At 43.4% G+C, this 20262-nt stretch overlaps 9 protein-coding genes across 9 annotated transcripts in view; 4 read left to right on the top strand and 5 right to left on the bottom strand.

Annotated features, from left to right (window-relative positions):
• Positions 1-14, top strand: part of PHALS_02670 (tubulin alpha chain) — a gene marked incomplete at both ends in the record, with an annotated part of 912 nt that extends 898 nt beyond the window's left edge. The window contains one exon of the mRNA XM_024717095.1: positions 1-14. This exon is cut by the window's left edge and continues 898 nt beyond it. Coding sequence (XP_024582628.1) covers positions 1-14 — 14 coding nt within the window.
• A 101-nt stretch (positions 15-115) lies between these two features.
• PHALS_02669 (uncharacterized protein) lies at positions 116-420 on the bottom strand (the record flags this gene model as incomplete). Its single annotated transcript, XM_024717094.1, has 2 exons — positions 116-315; positions 396-420. 2 exons carry the CDS (start codon positions 418-420, stop codon positions 116-118), a joined length of 225 nt encoding a protein of 74 aa, XP_024582627.1.
• Positions 421-1061: 641 nt separating this feature from the next.
• On the bottom strand, positions 1062-1868 carry PHALS_02668 (adp-ribosylation factor-like protein 2-binding; the record flags this gene model as incomplete). Its single annotated transcript, XM_024717093.1, has 6 exons — positions 1062-1204; positions 1271-1316; positions 1385-1422; positions 1497-1568; positions 1638-1734; positions 1797-1868. 6 exons carry the CDS (start codon positions 1866-1868, stop codon positions 1062-1064), a joined length of 468 nt encoding a protein of 155 aa, XP_024582626.1.
• Positions 1869-2186: 318 nt separating this feature from the next.
• PHALS_02667 (hypothetical protein) lies at positions 2187-4066 on the top strand (the record flags this gene model as incomplete). Its single annotated transcript, XM_024717092.1, has 7 exons — positions 2187-2414; positions 2475-2542; positions 2619-3007; positions 3087-3163; positions 3318-3762; positions 3831-3908; positions 4014-4066. 7 exons carry the CDS (start codon positions 2187-2189, stop codon positions 4064-4066), a joined length of 1338 nt encoding a protein of 445 aa, XP_024582625.1.
• Positions 4067-4128: 62 nt separating this feature from the next.
• PHALS_02666 (uncharacterized protein) lies at positions 4129-4494 on the bottom strand (the record flags this gene model as incomplete). The annotated part of the gene is made up of 1 exon (XM_024717091.1): positions 4129-4494. The coding sequence occupies one exon, from the start codon at positions 4492-4494 to the stop codon at positions 4129-4131; it is 366 nt and encodes a 121-aa protein (XP_024582624.1).
• Positions 4495-4670: 176 nt separating this feature from the next.
• Positions 4671-7946, top strand: PHALS_02665 (uncharacterized protein; the record flags this gene model as incomplete). Its single annotated transcript, XM_024717089.1, has 5 exons — positions 4671-7394; positions 7474-7512; positions 7570-7800; positions 7858-7865; positions 7940-7946. The coding sequence occupies 5 exons, from the start codon at positions 4671-4673 to the stop codon at positions 7944-7946; spliced, it is 3009 nt and encodes a 1002-aa protein (XP_024582623.1).
• Positions 7947-8142: 196 nt separating this feature from the next.
• Positions 8143-11940, bottom strand: PHALS_02664 (Peroxin/Ferlin domain; the record flags this gene model as incomplete). Its single annotated transcript, XM_024717088.1, has 4 exons — positions 8143-11438; positions 11496-11634; positions 11701-11810; positions 11877-11940. 4 exons carry the CDS (start codon positions 11938-11940, stop codon positions 8143-8145), a joined length of 3609 nt encoding a protein of 1202 aa, XP_024582622.1.
• A 112-nt stretch (positions 11941-12052) lies between these two features.
• Positions 12053-13736, top strand: PHALS_02663 (glutathione synthetase; the record flags this gene model as incomplete). Its single annotated transcript, XM_024717087.1, has 4 exons — positions 12053-12113; positions 12180-12612; positions 12682-12837; positions 12911-13736. 4 exons carry the CDS (start codon positions 12053-12055, stop codon positions 13734-13736), a joined length of 1476 nt encoding a protein of 491 aa, XP_024582621.1.
• A 355-nt stretch (positions 13737-14091) lies between these two features.
• PHALS_02662 (uncharacterized protein) lies at positions 14092-14856 on the bottom strand (the record flags this gene model as incomplete). The annotated part of the gene is made up of 1 exon (XM_024717086.1): positions 14092-14856. One exon carries the CDS (start codon positions 14854-14856, stop codon positions 14092-14094), a length of 765 nt encoding a protein of 254 aa, XP_024582620.1.
• Positions 14857-20262: the final 5406 nt, after the last annotated feature.

Raw genomic sequence — 20262 nt, 5'->3', positions numbered from 1 at the left:
GGTCGGTGACCTAACTTACGCTTCCTCAAAGCGCAAAGCTACGGCAGCCCCGCTGCACATAAGATAGCCCTAGCGGTGAGATAGTGAAAAAAGGTGCTTTTGGGAGGATGAACAATTAAATACGTTTGTTGTAAGAAAAGAATGCGGGATAAATTAGCATCCGTCGCTGCAGTGTGGAAATCTCCTGACACTCATATGGAGCCTTCACAGCGATGAGAATTGACCCCATTTCACCACATTCGAGTGGTGTATTTAATGTGTCCGTCGACTGACCCATTGGACCGTCTGGCTGGACTTTTATGACTCGCCCGAATCCTGCACCAACTATATAATTGAGTGGTCGAAATAGTCGTTCATTTCTTTGTGTCATGCTCTGGTTCTATTTTTTGGTATACTGAAAGATAAAGCCTCATCAGTCATATCTAGCCGCCCAATATGTACTTATTGCGAGGTCAGATAGGCGAAGGGTGCAGCGAACTGGAAAGTGCAACGAGCTACCGTGTACTTTACACAGAGGATGAATTACTTTAAGAGTCCGCGTTAACAAACGCACAGAGGTTGTGTCCGTGCGCTCCACCCAGCAACTTCTACCGTAATAGGCGTCTGCTTCTTCAAGGGTAGGGTCAATGCTATTTAGTCTGATACTTAATATACCGTCAAACATAACTACCACTTTTGCCACGCAGTTCGATCATTTGCTTTTTAAATATTCTCAATCATGCAAAGTTCTTTTTCGTACAACTATAATGTATTTCATTTAATTGCACCAAATTTAGATAGTAATGTGAAAGGGTTAGGGACAAGATTACAGAAACCACCGTGTCTGGCTACTAAGTAGTTTACTTGCATGGCACAAAATTTATATTTTTCCGCAAGATGATATTAATTGGCACAAAATCAACATCTTCTCATAATTGTTATTTTACTTGTCTTACCTGTTTAGAGCTTGTATTATTAATGCACAAAATTGCCAATAGTCTAGAAAATATATTTTGCATGATTTAAAACATATTTGTTTGTCATATGATTTTTTTGAACTTGTCACTTAGTAAAATTTATAGCTACTGGCCACAACACACAAGGGCGTCTCCAGTTATCTCGATGCAAGGGGCTTCGTTTTGCTTGAATGAAAGCATCAGGCTTTTAAATTCTTCAAAACACGAGCTGCTTAATAAAACATCAATCACATCCAGCGGAATCTCCTCTTTCAATATTAGCAACATCATTGTCAGTATCATCCGCAATTTGTAACAAATATTAGCTCATCCACCTTCATGCTCTTGAATCTGGCTGCAAAACTCTTCCATGGAGAAGTGCTAAAAGTAACATTCTCACATAATTAGCGTGTCAGGGTTGGTAGCTATGACAACAAAATGTTGTTTACCTCAAGCGTCTCGCTTAGACGGTCATCAATAAATGTTTCTGCGAACGATAAAATATACACATACGACAGGGTCAGACGCACCATTTTAGCTATCATTTTGACCATTGCGTACCTATGAGGTCAGTATATTGTCGAAATATATCCATGTAAACTAATTTATTTTCTGACACATCGTCAAAAATCTCTATCATTCAGCAAATCTTCTACGTAAACGTTTTATAGTAGAAAGAAAAACAATTTGCCAAATTCGCACCGCAATTGTTGCGGCAAAATTCGACTTGCATGTCGACAAACTTGGGATCTAGAAGAATATCTTGAAGTATACCAATCGTTTTATCGAACTTTGTATCCTATAGACTCAAGCTACTAATAAGCCAGACAATGAATCCAGAATATAAAATTATGCAACAACCTCTGCGTTCTCTTCACCGACGTCGTCATCATACACTTCTTCACCATCGTCCAAACTCTCTACCTCCGCCATCTCAGGTTGATTCATTGATCTCTGATTTGCACCCTTACAAAGCAGATCGCTTCTATTGTCAGTTCACTCTGTGCGAGATGATAATGAGTTTGAACAGGCACTGGACAGTAACGGCTACAAGACCAACGGTCTTCTACCACTTCAAGTAAGACTGAAAAAGTATTTTTTTTGGAGTCAGTTTATTTAAAATGGGGTATTATTTAGGCTCAGTTCATGTTCCATTTTTTATGCGCTATTGGTCGTCTATGTACCCATAAGTTGATAGTCTAACATACAATCCGGCGACATTGTCTCGGACGTCCTTAGGCAAAGCCTAATATGCGGAAGAATGGATGGGATACGCCGTTTCACGTGCTGCAGTTGGCCACGTGGATGGTATTTCCGGCTGTTATGGTGCTCTTCTTCGCCTTTTATATTCCTGTCTTACACAAGACGCTGGCCATTGTGCTAAGCATCTTGTATGCTGTCTCTTGCCTCGTTACGGTTGTATCCGTTGTCTTGTGCACGGGAAGCGACCCAGCTGACGATTACATAATCCGACCGTCGGTGAGATTTTAAGTAGGAGAAATGGGAAAATGGCGACATTCACTTATATACGTGTCATAGACTTTTGATGATGCCAGAGAATCGCGACCAGAGAATCGAGTCTACTGCAATGTTTGTATGAAACATGTGTACGTGCTGCTGTTTGACATGATAATGCGATACGAGCAATCATGTTTTAATGATTTTAAATGAATTTACTATCAGGAACGATCAGAGCCGACACTGCCGCTTGTGTGATAAATGCGTAGATGTATTCGACCACCACTGCAAGTGGCTAAATAACTGCGTGGGCAGGAAGAACTATCGATACTTTCTGAGCTCTGTCGTTGGTGCATCGGTATTTCTTGCCGTACAGATCGCCGTTGGCATTTATCTTGTTGTGGAGTTGTATACAAATGAAGAAGACATAATGCAACGGTCAGCTACGAGTTATGGATGCTCTAACGACAAAGATGATGATACGCATCTTTGTGAAGACGACGAGTTTCATATTTCGCTACAAACGTTACGGATTATTCACATTGTGCTATTGGCGTTTCTGAGCCCTTGGCTCTTCATGATTGGACAGCTTGCACTATTCCACTTTCATCTGTGTATGCTAGAGAGCACATTTCTTTTTCTTTTGCTTCTATTCACGTTCTTATAAGCTACGTATTTTGATCTTGAATTTAGGCTTGGAGAACATCACGACCTACGACTATATCGTTCGACAACGCAAGCGAAGAAATGCTCAAATGCGGGCGAACACTGTACGTATATATCCAATCAGCCATAATTCCGTGTTGGCATCCGAAAGGTCTAGCTTCAAAGACAATGGGGCATAGGCGATCAGAACACTCAACTTCTATTTAAACATGTATATTAATTACTTTCTTGCCTCACGTTATTGACTTTTCTTTGTAGGACCGTGTACCATGGTGGAGAAAATATTGTGGGGGTCAAGCTTTGTCGAACGCGAGACTCCAGAATACAAAGCCGATTGACCAGTCTTCTGGTTCGCGTTTGTCTGCTGAAAGTATGCGCAGCGAAGAAGAGGAACTAGCAGCAATTGAAGCAGAAGTAGATGACAGCTTGGACGTTTTGAGCAATCAAAGTGGCGAGATCCGCGAACGTGGAAGCAGTGAACGCAGTAGCAGCTCGTACCGTAAGCGGACAAGCAATAGCGGTCCAAAACGAGGATTTAGTCTTCATGTCGATCTTTCTGAAAAAAAGTCATTGCAGACCACTGATGGTGCAAGTGGTGTCGTGATCACTCCTAGATCTGAAAGCGGGGACACAAGTTACTTAGCAGCGCCATATTCACCCGGCACACCTGCTTCATTAGTATCACCACGTTCTGCAGCTGGCAGTGCGTACTTTTCCAGCTCACAAACTGACGAATTAGAGAAAAGAGACGCAAATGACAGTACAAATCAGGCTCGACCAACATAGCATCGAGCAATCCATCAAATATCATGTACTTGTCAGTGATTAATCTTTTGACAGACTTCATCTGTAAGTGTTTGATTTAATATCTCATAGCAAGCGACTTGCTGTTTTTTGGCTTCTGTATAGCCTTTGGCAGACAGCACAACGTTTAACTAACGAAACTTTTGACAGATATTTATGGAACACGCACAGAATTAGCTTTAACATGGACTTCTCTGAAATAAAAGGGTTTTGCTACATGTCTGTTAAGCTCAATCACAGACATGATCAATTACAAATTCGGATCTTAAGCTTCACGCACGGCTGCAACTTTGAAACTCTTGGCTCCTTCATCCGATCCAATGTCAACGTGTAGCGTATCAACGATGCCGCCAACACTGGGCGTGTAGTTCAATTTCGTTAGCAATCCACTATCCGTAGCATGTTCCACTTCTAGCGAGTAGAGTGCTGCCGTAGCAGTCCAACCGTCCATGTCGTATTCGTGCTCTTCAATAGTCGTTTCTGCTCCTGGCGCCAACTCGCGTATCTCTTTAAGCTTAGCCTTACCACTTGCCTCAAACTCATCCGAACCAAAAGTTGCCACCACTTTCACATGATGCGACGTTGTGTTCTTCAGCGCAACGGACTTGACATAGTGAGGAACCGGAGCCATCTTCAAGCGATTCTAGATATTTTTGGTTGTGATTTGAAAAAGATGCCGACTATGTTGCACACACCAATTTGACATTCGTTTTCTCAGAGCAAAAAACGTGGTGGTTTTAAGACGACAGCTAGCACTAAAGCCTTCATATTAGTTGATAGTTCAGCTGCTTCTTTTGGTAATATCACATGGCTCGCAGCAAAGCTCAGCAACGGGTGCTTTATACCACTCCGAGTCAGTTTAATAACGCTTTTGAGATGAAACCACAGCTTTATGGAATCAGTTCAATGACGCTGCCTGCTAACTCTGCGCCTATCGTACCTGGAAGTGCTTTGAACGAAATGACCGTGACAGACCCCGGTCTTACTTCTGCGCTGACGGAAAATAAGTATGACCTGATGAGCTCATCACATCAAAGAGGTAGCTCATCAAGCCAAGTGATCGATTTGACGCTGGAAGACGATGAGGAGGAGGAAGATGAGCCGATGGGGAAAAACGAGTCAATAAATGCCACTGCTGGAATAGCTACGACTGCTGCTACGAGCTCAGCAGCTTCAGACACAGTTGATGCTAATATGATAGGTGACGCCTCCAAGAATGTGGCAGTCGCGCACATGTTTTCTCAGGCGCCGGATATGGTCAAAGAGGCTGAATCGGACGTCGATGAGGACTGGCCAGTTGTGTCTTTGTCGCTCTCATCATCGATTCCAATGCCGGTCTCTATGCCAGAGCAGCCGATATCTACTGCATATCAGCCAGTTCCTTTATCAACGATGGTCTCAGTGATGAAAGAGGCAGGTGATAACCGGACTCAGAACGACTCTAATGTGGAAAAGATTGCTAATCGCACGGACATCCCTGATTTTCAAGGTAACCAGAAAAATTATGCTGTAGGCAAAGATACTCAGACGCAAGCGATCAGACAACATACATGTACGAATCCGCTAGGTGGTAAACAAAGCAATTGCGGCTCGGATGCGAATGGTGTTACTTTGCACCAAACTTGCGAATCAGGACAGAACACTGCAGACTTGCCGTCTCCCATGAATCCAGTAGCTCAAACCGAAGCTTTGGAGGACGGAGAAATTTATGAAGAAGGAGGAGCACCAGCGACTGCTATACCAATCGTAGTGCGATCGAAACCAGATGTACGGTGTAGCGACACAGCGAAATTGTTTTCCAAGTATCGTAACAAAAAGCAGAAAAAGCGCGGCAAGAAAAAGGGAAAGCGAAAGCTTGAGGTGATGCAGATGAAGCATCTAATGTCTAGTGAAAGCCCATTTAGTGTTGAACGGTCGACACGTCAGCGAGTGTATTCAGATGTTCCATCAGGAAGGCGATATATGCTTGCGATGACGGTGAACGATCCAAGAGGCAGTTTTGCAAATGTGCATCCTGTATTTCGTAATCCTGCCCCTCTTCCTTTTCAGAATGCCGTTGGCTTATATCCTCCTGTTGAGTCCCCACCGCATCACTTACATCGCCTACCACACCAAATACCGTGTGAAAATAGTCAAATTTTGCGTGTAAACCGTCTAGGAAGTATGGAAATGCTCGGTGGAGAGACCGTACATCCACCGCAGACGACGTTATCGGAACAACTGATGCAAAGATCGTTTATAGACCGGTCGGTGTCTATGTCACCGGTTAGACCCGTTTCAGGTGAACTCACCATCAACTTTCAGAGGCCCAAGGGCGATCAATTACGGGTATCTTCTAACAGTAGTGGTGCTGGGAGTTCAAAATCTGTTTCGCCACGAGAGCACCGTGACGATGACTTTGATCTTGACAGTCTCCGTGCAGCAGCCCTTCGAAGTAAAATGAAACGCACTGCGATGGCAGATCCATTGACATTGGTGACACAATCAGCTCCAGTAGAGCTATCTGTTGCTTCCATGTCATTTTTACCAAATTTGAAAGCAACAAAAGAGAAGCAAACAAATTTGGAACCAGCGAATTTAAGCAGTGAAAATGAGCTTCGCCTTGAAATATTAAGGTCCATGACACGAAAACGCGAGCAAGCTGTTAACAAAACTTACGATGATGCCCAAAAATTGATGCCACCTGCCATGTCTTCAACAAGATGCGAGATGTCCAAGCTGAGACCTGAGTGTGCGAATCCTTCCGCAAACGTAACTAGTGCTGCTAACAAGAAACCGGATGTGGAAGCTCAAATGGATCAAACCCAAAGTGACTCTATGATGCTAAGTGAAGAGACGAACGATGCATTCCCTTCTGACCGAATGGTTATTGAAAAATCTATAAGTTCAGAAAAAAATGTTGTGGATGCCAACGCGAAGCCGCCTCTCGTCAAAGCATTGGGGTCTGTAAAATCCTTAGCTGACAAAGCTCCAAAAACTCTGAAGTTTCGCCCATTGACAGCGTGCAAGCAGTCAGTGGTGATATGTCTTAGTCCGGAAGACTATTCGCCACACAACAGCGGAGATGACACACGCTCCAATCGGTTGAGCTTACAGGACGCAATTGAAGAAATGCGACGAAAGATTGCAGAGCGCGAGCAGGAACAGGCAAACAGGTTGCTGGTTGACGCTACAAAAAAACCTTCAGGTTCTTCCTTGAGTGAAGTAGAAACATTGCTTTCAACATCTCAGCGGTTGTCTCCGGTGACGAAGGTGAGTTCTTTGCTTGCTCCGCTGACCGACAACACGGCATCCTCAGAGGTAGGTTCTTTAGCTATCAAAACTGCAAATGATCAATTAGCGGGAGCACAAGCGGATCCCGAAGTGGAGAAAGTACCAGATGAGAATCATGCACAGACGACCATTAGTGAAGGAACCTTACCCGTGGAAGCAAGAGCAGGCGATTGTCAGGATACTCAAGAACATAACGATACTATTGGGGTCAGTACATTTGTCAATATGCATGCGCTGCCTCCTCTTATGCAGAGTGAGGTCCTCGCGAACATTGACGGGCGTAATGAAATTCATACGACCGAACCTTGCAAAAAATCTACTGGGCTTGTTGCTGCAGCATGAGCAGGTGAGTCCGTTTGAGGGCACCAGACTAATTGTACGTTGTCTGTGGTCGGTTTTCTCGGGTTCTGCCATCTTATAGGTTACTTCCAAGGCAATGTTTACCAACAAGTTGCAAAGAAAGCATGCAGTCCAGGTTTCCGTTCTCGAGAATTTAACCATCAATGCATCAGTTTTCAAGGGTGGCAAGGATGACATTGATTTTGATGCAATACGAGCAGAGTATGAGCGTTGTGTGACCGAATGCAATGAGGCGCAATTGCACATATCACGCTTATCCAACGAAGTGGCTGAACTCGAAAAGCTGCTGCCTCTAGATGAGTTGGTTGAAGGGGGAAGTTGACAGTTGCAACCTTACTTCGAGGGTTGCAATTCGATGTAGCTTTTGCGGTAACTCACTCTAATTTATGTGCGTGTATGAACAAGGAAAGCTGACGATGATATGTGAAATTCTAACGATGAAGTAAATAACGCAATACTTCAAAGGAAGCGGAATGTACATTACTGCTGTGGGCTGTACTTGCCACCTTTTACGCTGGCAAAGCATCGATTTGTTTATACAAATGATGTTTTTATATATGCTAGTTGAGTCTCGGAATATTTAACTTTTCAATATGAACGGATATATTCTGTCAAAAGAGCTATCATAACTTCACTTCTAGTTTTCTTAAAAATATAGAGGATTCGAGTACGGCGGATAACAATCATCAATCCAGATGTTGACCAAATCATCCGCCTGTAGAATAATGTCTAATAGATAAGCCTCATTTTGAAAAATTACTGGCGTTGGATGAAGCGGTGAGCCGCAGCATGTGACCATTAAGTTTTCATCTTCATGGATAAACAATCTTATCATAATGTTGAACTCCGTCTCGAAAGTAGGCGATAACAGTAATGCCATGAGGTTACTTTTCATGGAGTTAAAGAAAAGCAGATGCTGAGGAAACCCCTTGAGAACATAAGGCTGCACGTAGTGGGCGAGTAGATACTCAGCAATCGAAAGCAAGCTTATTGTAAATGAGCCTAATTTTGCTGTGGTATGAAGCTTAGTAAATTTACTTGTACCCACATTCAGCTGGCTAGTGGCTTCGGTCCCTTTTTCTTGATTTAAATCATTAGCGGGCCCAAAAGAGAAGCTCAGCGCACAAAACTTATTTAGATTCTTTTGAGTGGCTCCTTTAACTACAGACTGCTGAGAGGATCCACAAGAAGGCACATTAATCTCAATTGAAGACGACCTGAGCTTTCGACGCTCTTTTTCGTGGGCTAGCAGTGCATTCAGATCGAGATACACTTGAGAAGAAATATCTGCCAGCATTAAACGACCCGCATATTCTAGTGCTTTAAAAGATTGATGCTTAGCACCTAAAGTTATCGTGCTGGCAGAAGATGATGACGGAAGCATGACGTCAACCTGCATACCGACGCAATTGATGCCCAAAGTCACGATCTCGGCGCGATAGAAGCCAAGAAAACATGGGGATACACCAAATCCCAAATTAAGAGATCCACAAAAGTTGGCATCTTTAAACGATCCGTTTAGTACACAATCCTCATCCGTAGCTTTCAAATTTCCAGCAAGCTCTACACTCACGTTATCTATGTTATCTCGAATGTAGTCAACCATGTTTTTTAAGGTTTGCCGAAAGCTGCTTAATAACTGGACCTTCATTTGAAACGAGTCTTCTGCTGGACGGTATTGTCGTAAATTCAGAATTGGTGGCATGCTCACAGAATGCATTTCACCGTTCAAAGTTGCTGCTGCTGATGTAGCGGACGTCGAGTTCATTGTAGGGTAAACTGCAGCCTTTCGTCCGAGACGAATACCATATATGAAGCCGTCTGCAGCCACTCGCGGCTTGCTATAGTCAATACCAAGTATAATGCGCTCGTAGAGCTTGGTAAGGGCTTCGACGGCATTAAGCACATTTATCGTCAAATGAAAATGCTTCACTGAGAGGTGTATGCTAACTGGTTTCTTTGATAAGCGTTTGATTACGTCAAAAAAATTGTCAACATCAAAGAGCTCAACCTGATTCTCTGTCCTTCTATTATCTAATGGCCACCGCGATCGTCGCGACACGTTCTTCGGTGACAACATCCTCGCCTTATTTTTCTGTATAAATATCAATTCGATGAGACTCTTCCACGCCGTTCGTAGCTTTTCCTCTTGAGTACAAACTTCATCATTGTGAATCGTTTCTTTGTCATCTGAAAATGCTTTGTAGTACGAACATATCGAAGCAAGAGAGTGAAATGGGTACGCCGCGGGAAATAGGCCACTATCCTTCATAGCGATCAACAAGTTGAATTGAGGTCGTGATAATCGCAAAATTTCGGCAATCGTTTGCATTTCGTTGTTCAAACCTCTTAACAAATTTTGTGGAGACGTTGATGAAGCTTCAGGAATATGCGACTTTCTGGCGTCATTTGATTGTTGTTCTTTTTGTCTTGCTTGTTTATCGTCTCTTACGTCCACATCACACTCGTAAAGCTCTTTTTCCATAACATGGTCAATAGACAGCCCAATTATCTTAATTTCACCTTGAATATTAAGCTTGGCTGGAGGCAACTTAAATGCAAGAGCCAGCTCATATGGGAAGTACAGCAGCGTCAAGTCACGAACAAGAGATGTTAATACGTCAGAGCAAAGCTTGCGGACCATTGGCTCCGGCAGATCCATGCCCCCTTTAACGCGTCTCTTAAAATTTAAAAGTTCAACATAAGTAGCCTCAGTCGATAGTAGAAATTCCCATTTGCCTTGCCCCAATTCACTTGCATCGTCAAGATCCTCCACGTAAATAAGATTCATCGAAACGGTAAAGTCTGTGTTCATGTACATACTGTCCCACAACGACTTTGGGATACGCGTGCCCTTCTCTCCAACAACCTTCACATGTTTACCACAACAGACTGTACGGCCATTCATTGAAACCTTACAAGTAGGAGTGATCCCTTGCGCACCATTTGCTTGATGGCTGATTTGCAGTGAATAGGTGCTCTCGAAGCTTTCAACAAAAAAATCACGAAGCCCGTAGTATATACCATCAATACTGAAGCGCAATGAATAGCCAGATTCACGTGGATGCCAGTAGCAACGTCGAAGCGCGTCAAGTTTCGATTGTGCACAAAGCATGCGCGCTGCCAAATTGACTGCATTAGTAGGACTATCAATTGAGGTAAAGGCTGGCAAAGACTCGTTTGTCGGTGATGGAACATAATCATCTTTATGACGTTTTCCTCGTTGTCGCTTTTGTTCTTCCGTCGCAATTGCTTGCATAGAAGCAATTGTTTTTTCCAATAAAGATATTTGTCGCCTTAACTTGTCTTTCTTAACAGCCCAAATCTGCTTCTGTTTTGCTTGTTGTACATTCGCTCGCTTGTACACTTCTTCCAAATCCTGTACGGCTACTTTCCACGCAGCATCAAAAGCAACCTCGTCCATATCGAGCGAGAATTTCTCCAGTTTAATAGGCGGCTTCAGTATATTTGATGTTTGCGACTCTGCCTGTTTAATGTTCGATAACTCTTTCACTGCAGAATGTTCGATCGTTTCCACATTTACATCGTATTTCTTGCCAGATTTTTCAGCGTCAACATCCCAATGATTGACTTGGCTGCTGCCATTAAACTTGTCTTTGTTGTCATTACAAGCAGCTTCTAGCAATGAAATAGGTGGGTTAGCACGACGTCGTGTTCGGACCCACCGTCGTCTACGCACGTAGTCGGTTGCGTTCGGCTCACTGCGCTCTTCACCTTTCTTAATGTGGTAATTCACCATAGTAAAGTCCAATGCATATACCCACCCATCGATATCGCAGTTGTGGGAGATTTTATCAATAACCCAATCACCAGTCCAGCTCCAATTCACAGGAAGTTGAGGCTCTACCTTTTCACGAGTCTGGCTGGAAGGCGAACCGTGCAATCCGCTCCATCGATGACGATCCGTTGGAAGAAGGTGACCTGCCGGTCCCAAATTAAGTGACCGAGCTCGATATCAACGTAAAATGTAGCACGCACCTGGTAAAGAAGAGCCCCACGAGAAACTTAGATAAGAGTAGCGCTGATGCTCGTAGATATCGTCAATAGCTTCTTCTCCACTAAAGTCGCGAACACCAAACTCACGGTGAACCTGCTGAATAAATTCTTCTTCTTTACCCTAAGAAAAACATTCCAGCAGAACTTGAAATGTTTGAAATTATCATAAGAAGTGAACAAGACGAACCCTGTGCTTAGTTAAAATGCTCTCGACGTAATCAACTTTTCGAGGATCATGTGCCCAGTAAAATGCACGCAGTCGCGAATACCAATTTGTCATTTTTATTTTCACATCACCTTCAATTGATACATCACATTCAGTCAGTAAAACTCTCAATTATAACCATGAAGAACAAGACGTACATTCACCAAGCGCTACATTTTCTTTTGAAATATCTTGTATCAACGTTTCTTGTCCTTCAGCCATAATAAGTCGAAAGTGAACTCCATATCTAGTGTAACGGATGAGCTTATCTTAACATTTATTTTACAAATTACAAATATATTACGAATTTATTGAGATTGGTCACAACTTACTCATGGCGGATCTCCTTGCTGCAGTCACCTTGACGTCGCATGCGTCTGAGACTGAAGATAATGGTGCCATTATTGGGTTAAATACTATGCAACTAGAAGATTTAAAGAAAAATGCAATTGCATATGCAGCTGCCCACGGTCTACTTGTAGGTTGGCGCGACCCGAGCAAGTCCAAAGAAGCGACGCCAGCTTTCACACATATCCCACTATGTCTACTACCAATGCAATTTCCTAGAACTCATTTCGAGCATGGTGTGAAACTATCAGCGTTATATGGTCGACTGGTTGACCGCATAAGTCGTGATGTGGATTGGCTACACAGCTGCGTACAAGGTGTCGTCACCGAAGACGCATTCACGGCGCGACTGTTAGAGCTCTCGCGGCTTGTGCACCAAGAAGGCGTGCAACAAAAAGCTTATCTAGGTCTACATCGCTCTGATTATATGCTGCATGAGCCACAGATAGACAGTGCTGGAGATTCACAGCGTTTACTACAAGTGGAACTCAATACCATTTCGTCATCTTTTGCCTGTATCAGCTCGCTCGTCTCGGACATGCACAGGTTCCTCTATACCGATTACAATTATGCCATTCTCCCACTTTTTGATTGACTTGCGTTGGCTGTCAACAGGTTCTTAATCAGCAGATTTGGAGCAGAGATTCCGGGTTTGGAAAAGTATTATGGCATTACATCGTCCGATTTTCAACGCGCACTGCCCCAGAATGATGCAATAAACGAACTGCCGAATGCTTTAGCGGCTGCACACAAGCATTACGGAGTTGACGAGTGTGTTTTTAACGCTAGAAGATTGTAGACCATGATACATTGTTCTTACGTTGTATGTTGATACATTTTTTAGCGCTGTCGTCACGTTTGTAGTCCAACCGAATGAAGCTAATGCCATCGACCAGCGCTGGATTGAATACAATTTGTGGGAGCACCACAAAGTTCGGGTTCTGCGTCGTACGCTAGCTGAAGTGAACGCGCATGGAAAGCTCGTGGACCGAAATGGAAATCGTACCCTTGAGCTTGATGGGCGAGAAGTGTCGGTTGTATACTTTCGCTCTGCGTATACGCCGAGTGACTACCCGACTGAGCACGAGTGGGCTGCTCGTACTCTAATCGAGCGCTCGTACGCCATCAAGTGTCCGTCGATTGCTTACCACTTGGCCGGTACCAAGAAGGTGCAACAAGTTCTTTCACAGCCTACGGTTTTACGTCGATTTATGTCCGAAGAAGAGGCTCAGGAACTAGAGATGTCGTTCACTGAACTCTACGGACTTGAAAAAGAATCTGCGACTGTTGAAGATATCAAAAGGATGGCTATCACAAACCCCCACTCTTATGTTTTAAAGCCCCAACGTGAAGGTGGAGGAAACAATTTGTACGGCGATGAAGTTGCTGCGGCTTTAAAAACAATGAGTTCTACTGAACTCGAATCATACATATTAATGAAGCGGATTTTTCCGAAAGAGGTTGCTGCTGTACTCGTGCGCAACAACGTCACATCTAGCGGTCCTACAATTAGTGAGCTTGGTATGTTTATCACAAGCCTGTTTGACAGCGAAGGAAAGGAGATTTTAAACAAGCACGCTGGTCATCTGCTTCGCACGAAACTATCAAGTACTAATGAAGGTGGTGTAGCTACGGGTTTCTCTGTCGTGAGCAGTCCGCTGCTAATTTAATTTATCGATACGTTGGTGTATCGATTAAACAACCTCTCTAGACCTGGGTGCATGCAAAATTGAACGCATACTAGTTCAGCTGAAATTGACATTAAGTGATTCGCACCCGACAAATAAGTCGAAGAAAGGAAATATCAATAGGGCAGTATGCAAAAGAAACTTAAAAATATTTTCTCGATCTGAAGGTTCTTTCAAATTGATATAAAGCATCACTTGTCACCTTGGAACGTCGCAGATAGCTCACAATATATTACAAGGCCAGTGCCGAAATCAGTAGGAACCAAGTCTTAGACGAATTCGATGAATTTTACGTTTGTCACCGGCGCTTTGTTAATGATGGGGTCCTAGACACATATTAGGACTCAGCACAAGGACGAAGCTGCTTATATGACACCTTCTTAACAAGTCGGTTAGTGCGCAACAGCAGATCGTATCGATTCGATGCATGCACTCGTATGATCTTGGCCTTGTATGTCAATTGTATTTCTTCTTGATTGTTCGTTTGCCGTCGTGTTCGTGCTGTATCCTCATTTGCGTCAGGAATCCAAAATACCCGATCTCCTTTAGAAAATCGATTGATCGGCACAACCTCCTCCTCAAGTAACTCCATCTTGGACGCAGGAACGGCGTCAAATAAAGTTCCGTTGTCTGCTCGAATGCTATAGAAATTTGATTTCAGAATGCGACGTCGAACTGTTCCTCGAATCCACAGTCGTTTGACTTGAAAAAGGATTCGATCGTGTCGAAAAAAAATGCACGTCAAATCGTCATCCGATATTTCTAATGAACTCTTCATCTCTCCCTCCGAATTCGATGACTCAGAAGAAGAAACTTCGAAAAAGCGGTTGGCCAAATTGACTCGGCGCAATCCGTCAGCATGTGTGCGAATCTTCATCAAGTCTTTTAAGTCATATAATGAGCCCAGCCACTGGTCCTGGGCTGAGCCAAGCAGTTTATTTTGTAGATTATCAGGACTAACCAGTGGCAAAAACGAAGTATGTACGTTCGACACCTCTACATTCACCTCTTGCTCGTCACTAGAATCAGCATTGTTGACATTGATGGCAGGATTTTTCGGCAAGCCGCGTTTATAATTGACAGCAGTCTTGCGAAATTTCATATTCGACACAGAAATTAGCTTTAAAATTAACAACGCTGATTTCTGCTGGAGCAGCGCTTGTAAGCCCTTCAACAAACTTATCCTTATCCAGTGTTATATTAAGTAAGCAGTTGGACTGAAGATGGTAAGGTGATGTCTGTTCTTGGTTTTTGTTTAAACTTGAAAAAAGGTAGCGACGATTCAAATAGCTACTTATTAAAAGAGTTGAATCTTTTGATGATTGTGGTGTTTGAGGACTAGCCCATATTTTTTCTAAACCTCACACATTCATAGACTAATTAAATATAGGACATGAAGGAAGATCGAAGATTTTTGAATGCTTTCGTCAAACATGTTTTGACAATTTTAAATTTTTACCATCTTCGTTAACGACAGTTAGCTGTTTCTATGTCTAACGCTAACGCACCTCGCACAAAGGAAGCTTTGACTACTCGAGTCTGCTACAACTAACGCAACGAGAATGAGCCTGTACGCTCCACCCAGGCAGGACCTTGAAACCTCGTAGACATCACTTGCTAGTGGCAGGTGCGATGTGCTGGACAATTTTCCTTTTACTCCTGACGAATAAAGCTCCGGGAATGCGCCATGACATAAGCATCAACAGCGCCAAAAAATCTTGCCGAAATCGGAACACAACTTCCACTTCAGCGGATAATTCCGCCTTTCCACTCTCTGTTTTACATGGAAGTGAGGCACCGATTTTTCATTGATCAGTGCAAGCGGAGGACGACTTTTCCACAGCTAGATCTCATATTTTTTTTCGGTTATGGCAATGCGCCAACTCATTTCGTGAATCTTGACGTGTAAGTGATTATGAGATGTGCAACGTTCTGAGTGCACTTTCTGAGGTAGACAATCATACGGAGTGGTATAAGGCAGCCCTCACGGCTCAGAACGTATTGCTACCTTGGAGACGAAGGCAACTACCGTGGGGATTGAGTTGTGCTCTCATTTCAGCAGAGCGTTTGGATCGTGAGAGTGCGATCGTGGTATAAATTCAACAAGCCCACGTGGAGCACAGGATGCGTTTATATTCTCTTCAGGATAACTTGCTACAACCGTGAGCGTTTCGATATAGACTGCAGACCCAGTATATGTAGAGAGTTTAGCCGCATTCATTATATCTTATCAAAACATAATTTTATATGTGCTCTGTGTGATTCTGGCATTTGGACATCCTGGATCGCAGCCGTAGCGCCTTTAATCGATTTATGACGCTCAATCATATCGAGGTTAAATGCATGATCTTGCTTTGAGCTATCACCGGGATTATATCAGATTCTGGAATGGATTCGACAGCACTGACTTCACGACGATGTCGAAGGAGCACACGGGTTAGAATATAAATTTGGGTGGACCCTTATATGCATTAACGATGCAATTCAGTGACAGCTTTCTCTTCGACACTGCGGTCAGTCTGCAAACCTTATTCGAAAGATATTTCCAGCCAAGCGACAAACGCGTTCGTCAGGAAATCTATAATAGAGGAACAACGGTGAAGATGCCCAGTCTGGTTGTGATTAGCGCCCGAGCAACTTTAGCCGAAATCGCGGTACGAGTCGCGGAAATTGATTTGAAAGAATGGCCTTCGGCCAGCCATGTTGGCCGTAACCTTGTCGAGGAACAGCTTGGCCGCATTCACATCATCACTGGCAGTATTTTGATGAGCAATTTTGCTCAGACGGTTCGAAAAGTCTACAATGCCAGTGTATCCGGACGCGTGTTTGTGAGAACTCAAACAAAAAATATACATTTGCCAAAAGGCTAGCCAGAGAATCCAACGTATGCGGGAAGGGTTCTCGCTGACATAAATGGCACATTCGCACTTGATCATTTTTTACTCATGTTTGGCCGCTAACAATAAAGGATCTCCGAGCAATATGTCTTCTTACTTCTGATGTTACCACCTAAGGGGAAATTATGTGCCGATTGCAGTATTCTGTACCTAGAGCCCTCATCAAGAGGTTCGACCACAGACTGGGTATCGTTTGGGTGAGTGCTGCAAAGCAGATTGCTCGAGACAAGGAATAACGGTGAAAAAACGCAATCTAACCTTTCCACAATGCGACATCTCAGCTAAAAATTGTTGGAACACAATGCTGCTAACTCGAAGCATCTGTACGTATAGCCTTCGGTCATTTGCAACATGTAGCGATGCGCCACATCACTATCGTGATAAAAGACAGTTTATAATTGAGGCGCTGCCAAAGTGGAATTGCCGGCATATTTATCCGTCCGAAAGACATGTTTTCTCGAAGATTAACTCAGCATCAATAAAACTATCTTGTTATTAGCTACGAATGATGTTGGTGACGACGTTGCTGTACTCAACGACGCGTGAACGGTACAGCTCGTTACTGACTTAGCGACAAGAAGGTGTATTTTAAACTCGACGAGTGCACACTTTTTCGCAATCTATACTTGTCGTCAACCAAATTGACTCTCTCTGCCGTTTAGAGCCGGCAACATTAGAAAGCAATGGTGCTCTCATCCCAATCACAACTTATGGCAATGGCAAAAGTGCAACATACTTCGTGAGGTAGCTGGTCTGTATTTTAAAGCTGGAAACGGATCACATGTAAGGCTTTTATACACAGCCATGAAAGTCGCCCCCTCTTCCTCACTCCCACACCAATTGACACGCTTTCAAGGGAATATTGAGGGGATCATGTAATATCGAAAAGTTTGCACTGAGTGGTTAACCAAGTTGCGATCGTAGTTCTAGTGGCAGTGGCACTGGGCAATCCTCTGTTGATCTTCGCCGGGATCGGCTCGATGACTTTGCCTCCAATTTATGAATTTAGAAATTGTCAGCGCCAGCGACACTTGTGTATTGCAAATAGGTTGTTAAGTTAGCACAATTTGCAAGTCTTTCATGTAATGTGTACATTGAATCCCGTACTTGAAACTACTATTGACATCTGCATCAATTCCCCGTGCTCGGCGTTATTGCTGAAAAATATTTGTCAAAATTAGCATGTGCGTATGCATGATGCTGCCATAACATTTTTGTCTGGAAACAAGTGAGCGTCGCCGGTAAGTTAGACATATTAATCATTCCTGAAATATCTCAATTAACGCTCTCAATGCAGTGAGAGAGATATGTCACTGTCTCTCATGGACAGTGCATCTTATTTATCTACTAGACCAATTACGCTAAACATGGTGCAATTGGTCATGATCTTCTGTAGCGTATCTATTTGTTGTCGGCGTTTACGCCGAAATGGTGGCTGCAACTAGCTTAATAAACACTATCATGATACACTTTTTGCCGTTAGCCTTTCTGATGGAAAAATACAGTGTGTGGGAAAATAAACACTCTCTTCCTAAATCCGTTTCGTACTTCACCCGAGAAACGTCTATGATGTCGCGCTATCCCTTTCCTAAGGACAATTTACGTTTGCATTTGAAACATCATGGGACACTGCCCAATCCGGGGGAAAGACGTGCAATGAGTTTTTAGATTGCCATTCAGCTCCTCACATACAGTGCACATGGAATATCTCAACTCTCGGCCAAATCCACGGCGTATGATGAGCTCAGCTTCTCTTCAAGTACTAAGTGTAACAGCTCAATAATTCCGTCGCTTTTTTATTTCTTGCTCAATGCTTCAAAAACTATTTACAAAAAAGATTTCTTACTGAGATAGCAAGAGAGACTCCCTTATTCTAATGGCTCCAACACAAAATACTCTACTATGCGCGTTGCTTTTCTGATCCGCATGTCTGTCATATCGCACAGTAGAGATGACTTCACATATTTAAAGTAGAAGCTTTTGAAACTATCCAGCACTAAACATTACATCGTGATACGATTAAGCAATTCTTAACAACGCCAATGTCTGACCTTTTTAATGACAATAACAGTCGTTTGTCTACACAGAAGTTTGCTCAAGGGACGGCGCCACCAAGCAGCTTTAACACATTTGTAGGGAATTTACCCCTGAAGACCACAACCAATTCGTTTCTTATATCTGCTCCAAACTCTATGCTCTCGGGGACCGTGGCTCGCTACCGCATTTTCCTTCCAAGCTTTGTTCAAACCACACAGCATTATCGTTGCTGATTTTTTTTGGAAATGTTCATGTCCTGCACCAAATCTTCTGCAGCTTCATACCACGCCAAATCGCTTCTTCTATTAGCTAAAAAATCACGTGAGTTTTACAATAAAGAGGTTCGAGATTTCCCACGTTTTCGACCGCTAGGAGATTCTTGCTATCGGCGGTCCAGTCGCGCCATATCTCGGGTGACATCTTAGTTGAGGACTGGAAAACGACCCACTAAGTCAAACCGGGAAGTCTCAATAAGACTTTCAACATGCCTTTGTTGCATCACGCCCAGCTAAACTATCCTTAGCCGGCCTCGATCATATCATCGCGTACTCTCGACAAATTCGCGCGCTTTGAGATCTTTACGAACTTCCCACAGCATCAAAAATGTCTAAATGTTGATGGTATTTACCGACAACCCTAAGTTGTGAGTTCCCCCTTTCTTAGACATAGTCACTTTCTTTACAGATGGTCCTATTCACTACGATCTCCGTGATCTCAAGTCAAACCAGTTTTTTTCAGTAACCTGTTCTACGCTTTCCGTGACTATTTTTTCGAGACAGGAACCTTCGATTCATCCTGTATAAAATCTCGACCCTTCGCACCTACCTTCAGAGACTGAAGGGACCGGCAGGATTATTTTATAGTTCAATAGAGTGCAGTATCTACGAATACTATTGTGATGTTCTGTGAGGTAAGAGCCCCCCCTTCTTCTTGTCTTGACCAAAATCAGTAGCTTCGTAGCTTTCGGGGCACGCATGAACCTTCATCTTCCGCTTTTTACCGGGCCATCGAGACACGAGTTTGAGCATTATATTCAACCCAACCACCACAGTTTCCTTGAGCAGCTGCAGAAGGATCGGTGCAAGCCGCATCTGTATAGTTTCTATCTTTGAGGTTGATAAACACTTTTGTCTTCGAAGAAAGTTTTTGACCATCCAGTCTACTACTAGACATAATCCGCCAGTTCTTGCGATCTTCAACAGATGGAAAACAGGTTCCATACCACATAGTACGAATGTGAGCACTTGAAATACATGTCACCTTAACACTTTCATAATGTGATCCCTCTGTGCAGAGGTACCACACGGAAGTGCTCACTCTTTTGCACTACTTCCTAGCTTGAAGACCGCAGGTGCGACACGCTGAGGCTTCACTTGAGCGAAGCGGAATTTTTGGCCATCTTAAGCTATCTTGCCGAAAGCAAAGATAAACTGGTATCTGGCGTTAGAGGAATGGACGCTCATGAATAGCGGGTCTGTTTATGAAAGTCAGCTGCGTTCCCACAGACTGTAACGGGGTTACACGTACCCTGATAACAGGGGTGGGTGTCACACGAGATGTGTATGATGTGACTC

Source organism: Plasmopara halstedii, assembly GCF_900000015.1.
Source record: "Plasmopara halstedii genome assembly, contig: Scaffold_2061, whole genome shotgun sequence".
Taxonomy (NCBI): domain Eukaryota; phylum Oomycota; class Peronosporomycetes; order Peronosporales; family Peronosporaceae; genus Plasmopara; species Plasmopara halstedii.
The sequence above is the reverse complement of the archived record's forward strand: the minus strand, read 5'-3'. Positions and strand labels throughout refer to the sequence as shown.